Raw genomic sequence first — 15,622 nt, 5'->3', positions numbered from 1 at the left:
TTATGCAGAGAAGAGCAACGTGGTGCAGCGGGTGCTGAACGTTCTGGGTTTCCTGTGGGTGCTGTGCCAGGCCACGGTGGATGGGCTCACACAGTGGCTACGGGCCTTTACCAAGGAGCACGAACAGCTGTCTGCCGTGTTGGGACTGGAGAGATTCGTCCTCACGCAACAGCTGGATCAGGTAGGCCTAGCTTGGTACGTCTTTTGGAAGGAGGGAGGAAAGGGGTGAGGTATGATCCACTTGGTGATGGCGTGTAAAACTTTGCAGGTGGGCGAGGTTCAGAGGAGCGTCCTGGACAGGCTGTACAAACCAGCAGCGACAGATAATACCTCAGAGGACACCGCCTTGCCGGGTACGGCGGCAGAGTCTCCAGACAGCATGGCTTCCAGGCAGGTGCATAGGGGCAGAGGGCTGCTGGGGGGGGGGTCTGTGTGGGGCCCCTCCCTCCACCCCAAGTGGAGTTTGTGGGAGCTTAATGGCATGTAATTCAAGCAAGGGGCTGCTCCTCAGCCTGCATTTGGTGCACCGGAATTGGGTGGGCTCAACAGTGGAGAGAAGAGTGCCCCTGGACATGTACGGGCTGCCTTCTCTTCTATAACCACAGCCTAAAACAGATGGGATGAAGTATATTTAGGAAGGCCCCATTCTGGAGGTGGGGGCTTGAACCTGAGTGTCCCCCCCCCCAAATCTCTCTTCATTGGTCCACCTTCCACAGCATGGTGCCATCCAGCAACTTTGGACTAGAACTCCCATCGGCCTTGTTTTTATTTCCCAAATATTAATATTAAAGTGTTTTCGCTATACTGTTTTTGACTCCTGCTAAACCCTTTCCCCACTTTTGTTTAAGTTAAGCCTGTCCAGATATGCCATTTTATTATGTATTCTATAACTAAAGAAAAGTTGCCTTTACCTGTATTTTTTCTTGTTTTATTATGTCTGTTTGTTTTTAATGTCTGTTGGCGTTTTCCTAGAAAGATTTAACACAAAGTGGGGACATTTATACACTCTGTTTTGGAGCTGGTGCATGACTTTCTTTTTCTGCCCTCTTTCTCCCCCCGCCCCCAAGCAGTGGGTGCGAAGGAGCAGAGGTGCTTAGCAATAACACCACTGGCTACGACACCCGAAGCGGCAGTGAGGAGCAGATCCCTGCCATGGGCTTCCCGGACGACGTGAGGCTCCCTCCCAGCAACTCCCAGGAGCTGCTGACTTACTCCAAGGCACGGCCACGCACAGCCAGCGAGCTGCTGCTGAGCAGGTACTACTGGGGCTGTTCGCCTATTTTGGCTCAAGGCTTTGTGGGTAAATATGCAAAGCTTTGTGGGTATAGGGCAGGGAAGGGGCAGAGAACCATTCTCAGCCTGAAGGATGCAGCATTTCCTCGTAGTCAGTCTTCCGCAGGGGTGGGGTCATATGTCAGTGGTGGGCGTGGCCATTGGCAAAAGTGGGTGGAGAAATGGGTGTGGCTCTTACCTCTGGGCAGTAGGCTACTTTCCAGCCTTTCTGTGGGTTTCTACCATCTCTCAGTCCTTCTTCCAAGCAAGCAAGAGCTGTTATCGCAGTTCAAGGAAACATTCCAGCCAGTCAAAGCACTCAGGGAGAGTGTGTATATCTGGGCCATTGAAGAATGCAGTCTGGGGAGAGTCCTGGGGACCAGATAAAGAGGCCTGGACGGCCACATTCACACACACCCAGGCCTGTGGTTCCCCACCCCATGAGGCAGGTGCTCAGGGAGGTTGGAAGAATGAAAATTGTTTGCATGGATCACTTTCAGGAGAAAGGGCTGTAGATCATGTAAAGCAAAGGCAAGTGTCCCTGGCGTGATTCCGGACATCTCCAGGTAGGGATAGGAAAGGCCCCTATCTGAAACCCTGGGGAGCTGCTGCCTGTCAGAGTAGGCACAATAGGCTCGATTGGCCTTCCCCCATCTACTATGCTCCACCTGCTTTGGACTAGGGCTCCTATCAACCCCAATATCCTCCAGGCACAGAATGCTGGGGCTGATGGGAGTTGTCATCCAAACCATCTGGAGGGAAGCCTGGAGTGGGATGGACAAAGTGTCTGGTTGGGTATAAAGCACCTTCTTGAGCTCCTAAACAAAAATAAAGTAAGTGTTTATTACCTTTCTATCCCCCCTTTCTCTGAGGAGCTCAAGGTAGCATGTGTGGCCCTCCTCCTTCACATCGTATCCTCACAACAACCCTGAGAGGTAGGCTAGGCTGAGAGGCCCAAGTTCACCCAGCGGGGTTCATGGCCAAGTGGGGATTTGAACCCTGGTCTCCAAGGTCCTACTGCCAATGCTTGTTAACCCCTGCACCATACTTGGGCAAATAATAAATTTGCCAGCTGATGCAAGTTTTGCCAACGGGAATACATTTTGCAGATGGGAGAATGCAGAGTTAGTGGGCATATATATGTATTACAATCTGGAAGATGTTTGTTTTAATCAAGGGTGGCAGAAACGGGTTACCTCTTTGGCTATGGGCAGGTGACGAGGCAGGCAGACACAGCACAGGTGGGGCTGCTTTCCCTTTTGGCTCAGCCTGACTGACTCTCTCTCCTCCTCTCTCTCCCGTTCGTGCTTTCCAGACACGTCTCCTTCGAGGAGCTGGAGGAGTCTGAGCGCTTCTACCACTCGCAGAACCGCTTTCTGCAGCTGCTGCTGGCCTGCTACCACTTTGTGGCCGGACACTCGGACCTGCTCTGCTACTTCATCATCATCCTCAACAACATGGTGACGGCCTCCGTCATCTCGCTGGTCCTGCCCATTCTGGTCTTCCTGTGGGCTATGCTGTCCATCCCGCGGCCCAGCAAGCGCTTCTGGATGACAGCAATCGTCTACACAGAGGTGGGGCCCCCAAAATCCTTGTGAGACTCCCCTTTGTCTTGTAGAAGTGAGATGATGAACATGAAAACTTTCCTCCTAATAATTGCCCACAAAAGGGGTGGAGAAACTTTTTCTAATTTTTTTATATTAATTTTCCATTTCCCCCCATATTACATCATAACAATTAATATTTTTCACAATTTCAAAATTTCCCCATTCCTCCCCGACTTCCCTCAACCTCCTTCTCTGGTTTATTTCACAATAATATCATTTCCTGCATAGTACCTTTTTCACTCCTTTTTTTTTAAAAAAATAGCTTGTAAATTATATAATTTTTGCTAATTGTAAATGATTATTCAAAACCTGCTAGTGAGTTCAGGATGAGGAACCTTTTTCAGCCCGAGGGCCGCATTCGCTTCTGGACAGCCTTCCAGGGGCCACATGCCAGAGTGGGTGGAGCCATTTTCTACACACACACACACACACACACACACACACACACACACCTCTGTCCTCTGTCAGGGCAAGCGAGAGGCTGTATCAGAGTTCAAAGATGCATTCCAGCCAGGCAAAAACACTCAAGCAAGGGGGTGAAGCAAGGTCAGTGAGCAGAGTACCTTGGGAGAGGGATGCATGGCTGGGCAGAGTCCTGAGGGTCAGATAGAAAGGTTGCTGGGGGGGGCACATTTGAACCTGGGGCTAGAGCACTGTTTCCCCACCTTTGGTCTCAAGCTGTTTTCGGACTACAATTCCCATCACCCCTGACTACTGGTCTTGCCAGCTAGGGATGATGGGAGTTGTAGTCCAAAAACAGCTGGATACCCAAGACTGGGAAACACTGGGCTAGAGTCTCCCCAGCCCTGGTCTGCAATATTAGTTTCAAGTTAACAAGGGTACCTGGGCTTTTGTATACAGAAAGTAGAAGTGCTTACAAGCGAGGAACGGGCAGATTTTGGTTTGGTTCAAACCAATGTCAATCAGCCTAGGAGGTTGATGTTTTTGGACCTATACTGAAAGACTGTTGACATATATATCTGTGTAGGTTTGGGCGGCTGGCGGCGTGTGACGTTGTGGTAAGCATTCTTAAGCCTTGCGACTGTTCTGCTGCCATGAGGTGCCAGGAACGTCCCCCTGGCTAGCCTGGTTCTGATCCTCCCCTGCCATCTCCCCGCACAGGTGATGGTGGTGGTGAAATACCTCTTCCAGTTCGGCTTCTTCCCCTGGAATAGCTATACCACCCTGGTGCGCTACGAGAGCAAGCCCTTTTTCGCACCACGCATCCTGGGCCTGGAGAAAACGGACAACTACATCAAGTACGACCTGATCCAGCTGATGGCTCTCTTCTTCCACCGGTCCTTGCTCCTGGTAAGAGGGAGCCTGGGACCCTCCATTTGAGACCGTTTCACGTGCATGCTGCTTTATTGTAATGAAACCTTGAAGCAATCTACAAATAAAATGTTTTATTTTGAAACACTGAAGTTGTCAATGAAAGACTGTTAAAACCAGGCTTTTTAAAACATTCAACAATACAGTCGTACCTTGGAAGCCAAATGTTTTGGCTCCCAAACGCCGCAAACCCAGGAATGAGTGTTCCAGTTTGCGAACGTTCTTTGGAACCCGAATGTCTGACAGGGCTTCTGCAGCTTCCAATTGAGTGCAAGAAGCTCCTGCAACCAATTGGAAGCCACACCTTGGTTGTCGAACGTTTTCGGAAGTCGAACGGACTTCCTGAACGGATTCCGTTTGACAACCAAGGTATGATTGTAATTAAATTCAACCACAGGGAGCAAAAAGATTAGAGTGTGACAGCATTCAAAATGTCCCACAAGTAAACTGGCCCAAACTATTAAGCAATTTGTATACAAATAGTTACTTCTTGACTAGAAGCCAGCCCCCTCTGACTAACCTGGGAAAGCTGTAGGATGAACCTGGAGTAGCCTGTTGCAGAAAGTGGTACCTGGGCAGTCCCTGGTAGCTATAGCAACAGATGCAGGGAAAGCTTGTTTCTACCAGGCTTGGTATGGAGTTGAGTGTAGTGTGAGACCTGAGTCCTGGGGTGGACAGCATAGTGCCTTCTTGAAGCTGATGGACTCCAACTCCCATCAGGCTGATAGTCAGGGGTGATGGGAGTTGTCATTGCATGATATTAGGCAGGTGCAGTCCTTACACTGTTTGCTGCAGTAGCTAAAAACTTTTATTTTATTGTGCACATTTATTTTTAAAATGTATTAATTTTATTTATATTTTTATAATTTTATTATGTCTTCTGTTTTCTAAAATATGTTTTTATTGTTAACCTTTAATGGCTATTTTGTGCCATTTTAGGTAAACAGCTTAGATGAAGTGGTTTGTAAATAAAGTAAATAAAATAAATAGGCCCGCTGCTTGATGTTGGTTTCTGCTTCCCAAACCCTTTCTGAACTTACCTGCCTGCCTGTCCTCTTTGACAGAGCTACGGGCTGTGGGATCACGAGGAAGAGGTCCTGGCCAAACATTCTCTTGAAGCAGCAGAGCCTGTGGCTTCCACCGAGAGCAAAGAGGGGGCTGAGACTTCGGTGGAAGCCGACGTTGGGGCAGAAACCGTGGTGGATCAGGAGGCGGAGCCCGAGGTGCCCAAGGGAATCCGCTCACGGTTCCGGAAGAAAAAGGAGAAGAAGAAGAAAAGGAGCAAGGCTCTGAAAGAGCAGGGAGAGGAAGGTAGGTGGGGGGACGACACCTATGCTTACTCCTTTAGGAATGCTTGTTTCCAGCCTCCCCAGGTCTGGGAGCATCACTGCATCAAAAATACATATCTAAACTACCTTGTCAAGCGTTTCAAGACCTGCTTGCAGCTCACAGATTAAAGCTGGTCTGCAGAAGTCAGACCAGATAAAGAAAACCTCCTGAGATTGTGGTGGGATGCAGGGAAGAGGAGGGGGTCTTTTTAGGCCATATCAGGCTGACACTGAAGCAAGGAGGTGAGGCCAATGCTTGCTTATTCCCCTGCCCCTTCTGTTTCCAACCTCAGAGGAGCAGCAGGGAGAGGAGCAGGATCCGAAGCAAAAGGACAAGAAGTCCAGTCCATCCAAGGAGAAGTTGAAGGCTGCTGGACTGAGAGTGAAGAACTTCTTCGTCTCTGCGTAAGTGACGATGAGGACTTTTGGGGACGGGGCTGGGGGCAATGGGCTTGGAACGGGCTCTCCCCTCCAGGAGGCAGGTTGCCACATGGAGCAAATGAACGTGAAAAGCTGCCAAATGCCAGGGCAGCCTCTTTCTCCATCTGACTCAGCATTCTTCCCTCTAATTTTATAGCCACTTGGATGGGTTTAAAAGAGGATTGGCCAAAATTGATGAATAAAGCTGTCAATGGCTACTAGCCACTTGAATGTCATGCCTTGATGGTTGTTTTCACCATTTTGCTCTTTTATTGGGCTTGTTAATTATACATTTTAATTAGGGACGTTTAAATGTAGTTGTTCTATTATGCATTTTTAATTGTGGGTAGTTGCATTTTTATAGCTGGTTTTATTCTTGCTATTTTTCTGTTGTTCGTACACCGCCTTGGCATTTCTTCTTGAAAAGCAATATATTCATAATGATGTTCTACCTCCACAGTTGGACGCAGTAAGCCTCTGATTGCCAACTGCTGGGAAATCACCAGGGGGAGGGGGGAAGTGCTGTTCTTCTCAGGTCCTGCTTGAAGGTTTCTCACAAGCATCTGGGTGGCCACGGTAACAAGAGAATGCTGGACCAGATGGGCAACTAGCTGTGGTGGCTATGCTCTACCTCCACTGAATAATATCAGCCTTCCTTGTGGATTTCCCATTGGGGCATCTAGTTGGTGACTCTGAGAACAGGATTCTGGATTCAATGGGCCTCCTTGCGCCTAATCTAGCAGGCCTCTTCTAATGCTGGGCAATGGCTCTCCAGGCTGATTTCCGGGGTCTTTCTCATCACTTAATGCTTCCTGGGGTCCTTTTACCTGGACGTTCCTGGGATAAAACCTGGGACCTTTTGCTTGCTCCACCTGCCCTTTCCACCACCCACATGGCTATCTAACGTTGAGCAAGCCTCTTCCATCTAACACCATCTGTCCCAAATCTAGTTGTTTCTCTCCAGGGTCTCAGGCAGAAAACGGTCTTCCCCACCACTGTTCCACAATCCTTGGCATACTGGAGATGCCAAGGAGTGAGCCTGGGAACCTTCTGCTTGCTAAGCATGTGGTTCTGCTATGGTAGGGTTGGCATATGTCCAGAATTTCCCAGACATCGCCAGAATATTGTGGCCAAAGTAGCGTCCCAGCGAAAATCGCTAAAAACACCCAGGAAAATCCAGACGTATGGCAACCCATGTCGGAAGTGATTTTCCTTTTAAAATAGCTCAACAACTTTTTTTTATGATTTTGCCAAAAATGCTCAATTATTGTGTTCAGATTTTCACTTTTTGAAACCCTAGCTATGGTACAATTTGGTTTTAATAATTTAATGTGATTTTATTACTTCATATTTTCCTTGCTTCAGGGGTGTGTGTGTGAAGCAATACATAAATTCAATAAACCTAGCCTTACCATTCTTAGGAGCACAGGATGCTGCCTTATACTGAGTCAGGCCATTGATCCATCAAGCTCAGTAATGTCTGCACTGACTGGCAGTGACTCTGGGTTTTCTGGAGTCTGTCCCAGTCTTTCCTGGAGATGCCAAGGACTTGGCCTGACATTTTCTGCATGTGGAAAGCTATATCCCTTCCTGATATTCATGCAGATGATTTGGTTCTGGATTAGGGGTGGTTCTGCATTAAGTGGCAAGTGGCAAAGGCCTCAGCCCTACACCTTATCCTCCCCGCCTCCCTCTCCCTCCAGAGCAGAGCACATGTTCCAACCACTGCAGCGGTTCTTCCAGGACATTTTGCACAGCAAATACCGTGCTGCCACCGATGTCTATGCCCTCATGTTCCTTGCTGATGTGGTCGACTTCATCATCATCATCTTTGGTTTCTGGGCTTTTGGGGTAAGTGGGACCATCACAGTTATTTGTTAGCAAACTTAATTCACACAGTGCCTCCAACAGACATGGTAATTTGCAGAGTAAAATCAATGGGCACGACCAACTCAGGTCCAAGCATTTCAATGGGTCTGTTCTAATTTGGATGTGACTCTGTGCTTGGGTGGCGCTGTGGGTTAAACCACAGAGCCTAGGACTTGCCGATCAGAAGATCAATGGTTTGAATTCCCGTGACGGGGTGAGCTCCCGTTGCTCGGTCCCTGCTCCTGCCAACCTAGCAGTTCGAAAGCACATCAAAGTGCAAGTAGATAAATAGGTACCACTCTGGCGGGAAGGTAAACGGCGTTTCCATGTGCTGCTCTGGTTCGCCAGAAGCGGCTTAGTCATGCTGGCCACATAACCTGGAAGCTGTACGCCGGCTCCCTCGGCCAATAAAGCGAGATGAGTGCCGCAACCCCAGAGTCGGTCACAACTGGACCTAATGGTGAGGGGTCCCTTTACCTTTTACCTGTGCTTGGGGATCCCCAAGCAAGTGTTGCCCTCCATATCCTGGGGCAGATCTGGAGGACAGCCGCCCGGGCAAGAGGTATTCCCTTCCTCCTGCCAATCTGCCAAACACCTCCCAGCACAGGCTTCCCTTTCTCCCCAGAAACACTCTGCTGCGGCCGACATCACTTCCTCCCTCTCAGACGACCAGGTGCCGCAGGCCTTCCTGGTGATGCTGCTCATTCAGTTCTCCACCATGGTCATCGACCGGGCTCTCTACCTCCGCAAGAGCGTCTTGGGCAAGCTAGTCTTCCAGGTCTTCCTGGTCTTTGGCATCCACGTTTGGATGTTCTTCATCTTGCCTGCAGTCACTGAGAGGTACCTGGCCTAGCTATCTGTCTGCCTGTTATGTTATGTATTAATAGAATGATATGCTATATATATTCACAGTACAGGCACAGCCCCAGACCTCTACCAAACCTGTGGGCAGAAGAAGGACCAGACCCTAGCTGCAAATTGCATTTTGATATTTAATGAAATTAATGCTGCAACGAGTCTTGCTACACAATTAGTTAATATATGGAGGGGCAATGAGTAGTACGTACACAAAGCATTAAAATTCTTCACGTTACTGGCTGCTCATCTAGAAACTGCAAAAACCTGGAAGCTGGCAGTCAACTTAACTTTTAAGCAAAGGCTCCATGGATTTATGCATATTGTGCTTGCAGAAAAATTGGCATTGAACTGAAAAATTGGCCAGAAGAAAGGCAAAACCTTTTTTGACTTTTTTGCTACTTGGAGCCTACTCGTGGAATACATTAAGGGGCATATTCAAGATCTTTGTTGTCTGCCTTCCTGAGATTGCAGAACGCTGTCTGAAGTGGCTGAAGTGTACCTCTGCCATTGGAACTCTTAATTTATTCTAGTTTGGATGTCCTCAAATGTTTTTCTGCTGCTTGTTCTTCCGTGGATGGGTAAGGGGCTGGGAGGAATTTACCTGTTTCTATATATCATTGATGTTTCCTCATGAGAAGCAATAAAATACATTTTTAAAAATAAGAAGGAAGAACCAGCCCTGAAATGTGCCCCCCTTCCTTCCCCCAATTGTGATTTCCCTCCCCAGGATGTTCAATTTGAATACTGTGGCCCAGCTGTGGTACTTTGTGAAATGCATCTACTTCGCTCTGTCGGCTTACCAGATCCGCTGCGGCTACCCTACTCGCATCCTGGGGAACTTCCTCACCAAGAAGTACAACCACCTCAACCTCTTTCTCTTCCAAGGGTAAGGCCAAGTTCCCAGGGTCCTTCCAGAGTGGGGCGAGGGGAGCCTGAGTCAGGTGAAGATGCAAGAGAGCAAGTTCATTATGATCAGGGTTTGCTTTGTAGTTACAAGTTGGGGCAGGGGGAAAGCTGCTTTTCAGGGACCAGAGATCAAAGTGCACAGGATCTGAACGCCCCTCTCTCCTCTGACAGCTTCCGCCTGGTGCCTTTCCTGGTGGAGTTGCGGGCTGTCATGGACTGGGTCTGGACGGACACCACCCTGTCTCTCTCCAACTGGATGTGTGTGGAAGACATCTATGCCAACATCTTCATCATCAAGTGCAGCCGCGAGACTGAGAAGGTGGGGCTGAAATGGCGGCGAAGGAGGCGGTGGCAAGGGTGGGCCTGACCTCTCCCACCGCTGTCCTGGAGTGTAAAAACTTACCCCATATATACACACTTGGCCACTTTGATTTATGGCACTGGCACTGTTACAAGTGCCACATCATATTGGTCCCACATTTGTAAGAATTTGATTGTTTTCACACTTTGGAACTCCTTGCCTATTGACATCAGGCAGGTATTTTCACCGTACGCTTCTTGGTGCCTGCTAAAAACGTGTTTGTTGGGCAAGTCCATCCAGACATGTAGAAGCTGCCTTGTAATCTGGCTTTAGCTTCTCACTAAACATTAATTTTTTAAATGTTTTAAATAGTTTTTAACTGTTATTTTACAGATACTTTGTTTTATTCTTTTTGTAAACCGCTTTGAGGGGTTTTCTTTTACAATCAAGAGGTATGAAGTTTATCAAATAAATAGAAACGAGAGCAGCTGGCGGGAAGTTGAATTATGAGAAAGGAGGAACTCTGGACGAGCTTTTATCCTCCCGTTGGTCAGGATGCGGCCATCTAACCACGCCGTCATTCACACATGGGCCTCGTCCTTATGCATCTCTGACCCCTCCCTACAGAAATACCCGCAGCCCAAGGGGCAGAAGAAGAAGAAGATTGTAAAGTACGGCATGGGGGGCCTCATCATCCTCTTCCTCATCTGCATCATCTGGTTCCCGCTGCTCTTCATGTCGCTCGTGCGCTCTGTGGTGGGCGTGGTCAACCACCCCATTGACGTCACCGTCACCCTCAAGCTGGGAGGCTACGAGGTAGGAAGAGGACAGCATGGGCCGGACCCACTGGGTGTCTTCGCCTGTCCTGTTCAGAAGGGTGATTCTGCCTCACAGTGAATAACGCAGTAGCAGCACCTGCTGTCAGCTGGAGAAATAGCTGCACGGCCCACTTCCTTGGGAGCTAGCGCTGAGCCGTTCTCTCTAAAGCACTGGTCAGAAGCCACGCTGACTACCATGCGCAGGGAAGGTTTTTGTCTGCCGGGTCAAACCTGCCAAAAGATCCTGGTGGCCTTTTGGCTTACCCTGTCAGAACACCCTGGCTGAGGCTGATTTGAGTTGCCATCCAAAATGTCTGGAGGGCCCTATCTCGGGAGAGGCTGCTGCAGATGGCGTGGCCTGGTTCTCTTGCTAGAATGATGCGGTCCTTCTGGTCTGCATTCCGACAGCCCCTCCTGCTATCCACTCCTTAGCAGACCCATCTGGATGGCTTAAAGCTTGATACTGGTCCATGGTCCATTTCCATATGTGTGATGGGTTGTCGTTGGTTCCAGGGAGGATAAAGCTATCAATTGCCTCTAGTGTCAGAAGGGAGACGGCTAATGCACTCAAGCCCTGCTTCTCATTGGGGCATCTGGCTGACTTCTGTGGGGAAGAGGCTGCTGGATTAGATTGCTTGATCTGGCAGGGCTGTTTGCTTGGACCGGCTCTGCTGGCGTGAGTAGTTCTCAACCCCCTCCTCCCTCTCACCCTTTTCCTTTTGCAGCCTCTCTTCACCATGAGCGCCCAACAGCAGTCAATCCAAGAGTTCACCCCCAAGGACTATGATGCGTTAACGAACGAGTTTGTGCGGCAGCCGGTGAGTTTCCCAAGGAAACTGGGAATGGGAAAAGAGCTTCCCTCTGCATCCAGGCATGTGGCCATAGCAGCAGCAGCAGGAGTCCTCCCAGTCCTCATGTTCTGTGCTGGTGCTGTGTAAGAAAAGGAGGCTTTATGGGTAAACTGGTTGTGTGTGTGTTGTGGCATACTACCCTGACTCTGGCGCTCTCCTGCCCCCAGGTGGCCATGCAGTTCATCACCCTTTACAGTTATGAGGATATCGTGACGGCGCGCATTGAGGGCAGTTCGGGCTCACTATGGAGCATCAGCCCACCCAGCCGGGAGCAGCTGTACCGAGAGCTGCATAATGGCTCCTCCGCCATCACCCTGCGCTTCACGTGGAACTTCCAGCGGTATGTCCCGGTGGAGATTTTAGGATTATGGTGTCTCGCTAGGACATGCAACAACACCTTGCTGGCTCAGGCTAATGGCTTGCGCAGTACGCGTTGCTGTGATTAATACTTCACAGTGTAATCAAGCAGCAGTGATTTCCCACTCCCCAGCCATGTTCTGCACCCTCTCCAAGTGCCTTTGACTGGCTGGAATGTGTCCTTAAGAGTCTGAGGATGCCTCTTGCTTGCCTAGATGGAGAAGTGTTGGTACATAGAGAGCCCTGCTGGAATACAGCCTGTGGTACAAAGACGAGAGTCACATTCATTGCTCTGCCCTCTTCTGCCTCTCACATCCTGCCCATCACTTGCCTGTGGCCCCTGGAAGCTTGTCTGTAAGGGGACGTGGCCCCTGTGCTGAAAATGGTTCTCCATCTCCTAATAGTCTTCCTGGTTAACTTTGACCAAGACACTTTAGCCTCGTGTTTTTTTAATGGGTTATCTTCTTGGTGTGTTCTGATTGCACCAAAGGCTCAGCATGGGCAAGAGCTTCTCAGACAAAACAGATGACAAAGGATTTGAAACATTAATACCTCTCTGTCTCTTCCTCTTTTCATTACTCCCACCCCCAAAACCTTCAGGAACCTTAGCATAGGAGGAACAGCGGAGTACACCTCTGAGAAGCACACAATGGAGCTGGGGCAACAAGACAGCGTGCGGAGAGATTTGGCAAGGCTGCTGCAAGGCACCCACAACGAGTTTGTGTAAGTTTGAGGGTGCGGCACACGCCCTCCCAGCACACTCCCAAGGATTTTATTGCAAGAAAGGAGGCAATCTCTCCCCCATCTCAAAAACAAGACCCCATGGGTGACCCCACACAGTGGGGATGAGAAAATGATTCGCGGTTGACCAGTTTCCCCAGTAGAGCCTTGGCATGGCTTAGCATAAGAGCATCAGAAGCGACTGGCTGCTGGATCAGGCCAAATGGGGCCGATCTAGTCCAGCATCTTGGTCTCACACTGGCCAGCTTGATGCCTTTGGGAAGCCCACAAGCAGGACCTGAGTGCAAGAGAGACTCTATCCTCCCTTGGGGTTGGGATCATGCATGTGGGAGGGAGTGTGGCTCTGTGCACCCTTTAAAGGCTTCCTCTGATCCTTCTCCTTTTTTGTTGCAGTAAAGTTCCCAAACTCTTTCCTCCCTACATCCGTGCACCTAATGGCCCTGAAGCCAAACCAGTCGAGCAGATGCTGCCAGGTGAGACTGTTTCCGTTCTGTTTCCATGTACAGGTTCAAAAGTGCAAACACAGAGTAACAGTTCGTTTAGTTATCCTAGAAATCTCAACAAACACCTTATTCCAAAATTCAGTCTGCAACCCAATAAGATCCTGACAGATTGGTAACTATGGGGAAATGTTCAGTTCAAACATTTCCAGAAAGCCCACACTCCTGTTTCTGATTAAGCTGGAGGGATAGGAGAACACCCATTCTTTATGAAGACAGAGTTGCTCATTCAAAGTTTCTGTCCACCGTTCCATATCTACCGTGGCAGAGGATGAGGACAGCTACTGGGACGTAGAGGTGCAACTGAAACGGCAGCAGGTGGGAATTGAGAACGGCAGTGCCAACTTCCTTGAGTGGTGGGTGATTCGGCTGGCCAACTGCCAGGAACAGGACTGCAACATCCTGCCCATGGTCATTTTCAACGACAAAGTCAGCCCTCCCAGCCTCGGTTTCTTGGCAGGATATGGGTGAGTAACATCAGGAGGGGGCCATTTACATTCATGGGAGAATTGTTGCCTACATTCTAAGCTCTGGCGCTGATGCAAATCTTTGGCTCAGAGGTCATGGGCTTGGATAGCCCATACCTTAGGGCACAGGGGTGTGGAAGAAACACAGGCCCCTAAGACTGTCTGGCCCCTGGGACTCTTCTGAGGCCACACACAGCCTCCTGAACCACCCCCATCCTGCTTTACATCTTCCCCGAATGTTTTGTTCCCAACTGAACGCCTAGAACCCTTCTAGAGGCTCCAAGCTAAACCCTTGGCATTTAACCAGGCCTTTGGTTAATTAACATGGCCTCCTATGGTGGTGATCATTTTTCAGTAGCATGGGTAGGATTTGTCCTGATTAGTATGTTGCTGGATGAGCATTTTCTGTATTTTACGTGTCACTGCTTTACATTTTTCTAGTCTTAAATCATTTTTAAGTGCTGACTTTTATTTTCGGGGACACTTTTTATTATAGAGAGCAGCTGACAAATGCTATAATAATCCTGCCCCCTTCCCCCCCCCAAATGCACTAGCAAAGCAGCCATTTCTTAGCTGCATTATTCTGAGCAGAATAAAATTAAAGAGGCATACTATGGTGTGATCTTGCACGCCTGCAAAGCAGAACCGCATGGGTGTGGCTTCTGCCGTGTGCTGGCAGCTGCTTTCTTGGATCCCTGGCTAACCCCCTTCTCCCCCCCCACCCCCAGGATCATGGGCCTCTACGTCTCCATCGTTCTGGTGATCGGCAAGTTCGTGCGGGGCTTCTTCAGTGAGATCTCTCACTCCATCATGTTTGAAGAGCTGCCCTGCGTCGACCGCATCCTTAAGCTGTGCCACGACATCTTCCTGGTCCGTGAGACGGGCGAGTTGGAGCTGGAGGAGGAGCTGTACGCCAAGCTCATCTTCCTCTACCGCTCGCCGGAGACCATGATCAAGTGGACACGCGAGAAAGAGTGAGGAGCCGCTACCACAACAGAGCCAAGCAGCCGGCAAGACACCAGAACAGGTGTTGAGAAAACACCACCTTCTCTCTCACTCTCTCTAAGGGGCGGATGGAGAGCCTAAAGATGGACCTGGAGAGGATGCTGAGCTCCTCCTACTGCTGGACCTGGAAACTGCCTCTCTTCCCCACCTGCCTTTTGCTTCACCTCTGTGGGTGGGGCAGCCTCTTAACCTCTGAGCCAAACCTGCTGCCCCACTGCCTTAGGAGGAGGAGGGGAATACTGTCACTCTTTGCATCAGATTTCCCTTTTTGAAACGGCTGAATGGGAAGCACCTTTGCACTCTCCGAAGCCCCTTACCCTCCTGGGTTATTCACAGCAGCACAAGGGGGTGTTTTGCAAAGCAGGAAGTCTGCAACCATTTGCTGATTGACTTGCGGTGCTGTATCCTGCTGAAAAGCCCACTGTATGCACAGCAATAACCTGTTTGCATCTTCCTCTCCCCCTGCAAAACAAAAGAATGTGGGGGTACAGAGCTTCTCTACCCCCTCCCACTTCTTGTTCTCACATTGCCACAAACACTCCTCCCCCCCCCCCACAACCGAGTGCCATAGTCTAGGCATCACTACGTGCCAACCCCAGCTGCTGGAAACAAAGGGGTGGCTGGAGTCTATTGACTTTTTTTCCTAAAGGAGGTGGTTTTATTTATACAGATCTATATAATAAAACTTTAAAAATAAAAAGCTGTGGTTATTAGCGATATTAGAGCATACTGAATAATGGGGACAAGGGTGACCTTGGGGGGTGGGGTGGAAAAGAGGTGATACACCCTCACCTTGAACAGAGCTTTTTCTTGGCTTCATCCTTACTACCCCATCTTCTGAAGGGCAGGGAGACTTATACCGCAAGTATAAAGGCACCTTTGTCCCTCCATATATTGCTGAACTACAACTCCCAAAACTAATACAATACCTTTCTATGCAGATGCAATAAGTACAACATATAAAGCGCAACAGGCATCCTGGACTTGATT

The 15,622-nt window shown here is 49.3% G+C and overlaps 1 protein-coding gene across 2 annotated transcripts in view; it reads left to right on the top strand.

Moving 5' to 3' along the window:
- PIEZO1 (piezo type mechanosensitive ion channel component 1 (Er blood group)) overlaps positions 1–15,332 on the top strand; it is a 112,312-nt gene extending 96,980 nt beyond the window's left edge. The window contains exons 35-52 of one of the 2 annotated variants that reach the window (XM_081201095.1): positions 9–181; positions 269–390; positions 1,068–1,256; positions 2,588–2,846; positions 4,002–4,190; positions 5,276–5,522; positions 5,833–5,944; positions 7,663–7,810; positions 8,454–8,668; positions 9,414–9,572; positions 9,764–9,911; positions 10,521–10,709; positions 11,437–11,529; positions 11,730–11,902; positions 12,520–12,642; positions 13,054–13,133; positions 13,429–13,627; positions 14,356–15,332. In XM_081201095.1, coding sequence (XP_081057221.1) covers positions 9–181; positions 269–390; positions 1,068–1,256; positions 2,588–2,846; positions 4,002–4,190; positions 5,276–5,522; positions 5,833–5,944; positions 7,663–7,810; positions 8,454–8,668; positions 9,414–9,572; positions 9,764–9,911; positions 10,521–10,709; positions 11,437–11,529; positions 11,730–11,902; positions 12,520–12,642; positions 13,054–13,133; positions 13,429–13,627; positions 14,356–14,605 — 3,068 coding nt within the window. In that variant the 3' untranslated portion in view covers positions 14,606–15,332. The remainder of the gene's footprint in view (positions 1–8; positions 182–268; positions 391–1,067; positions 1,257–2,587; positions 2,847–4,001; positions 4,191–5,275; positions 5,523–5,832; positions 5,945–7,662; positions 7,811–8,453; positions 8,669–9,413; positions 9,573–9,763; positions 9,912–10,520; positions 10,710–11,436; positions 11,530–11,729; positions 11,903–12,519; positions 12,643–13,053; positions 13,134–13,428; positions 13,628–14,355) is intronic. The other variant, XM_081201096.1, reaches the window with a different exon arrangement.
- Positions 15,333–15,622: the final 290 nt, after the last annotated feature.

The sequence above is a fragment of the Podarcis bocagei genome (genome assembly GCF_964188305.1).
Source record: "Podarcis bocagei genome assembly, chromosome: 7".
Classification (NCBI taxonomy): domain Eukaryota; kingdom Metazoa; phylum Chordata; class Lepidosauria; order Squamata; family Lacertidae; genus Podarcis; species Podarcis bocagei.
Note: the sequence above shows the minus strand (reverse complement) of the source record. Positions and strands in the feature narration are given on the sequence as shown.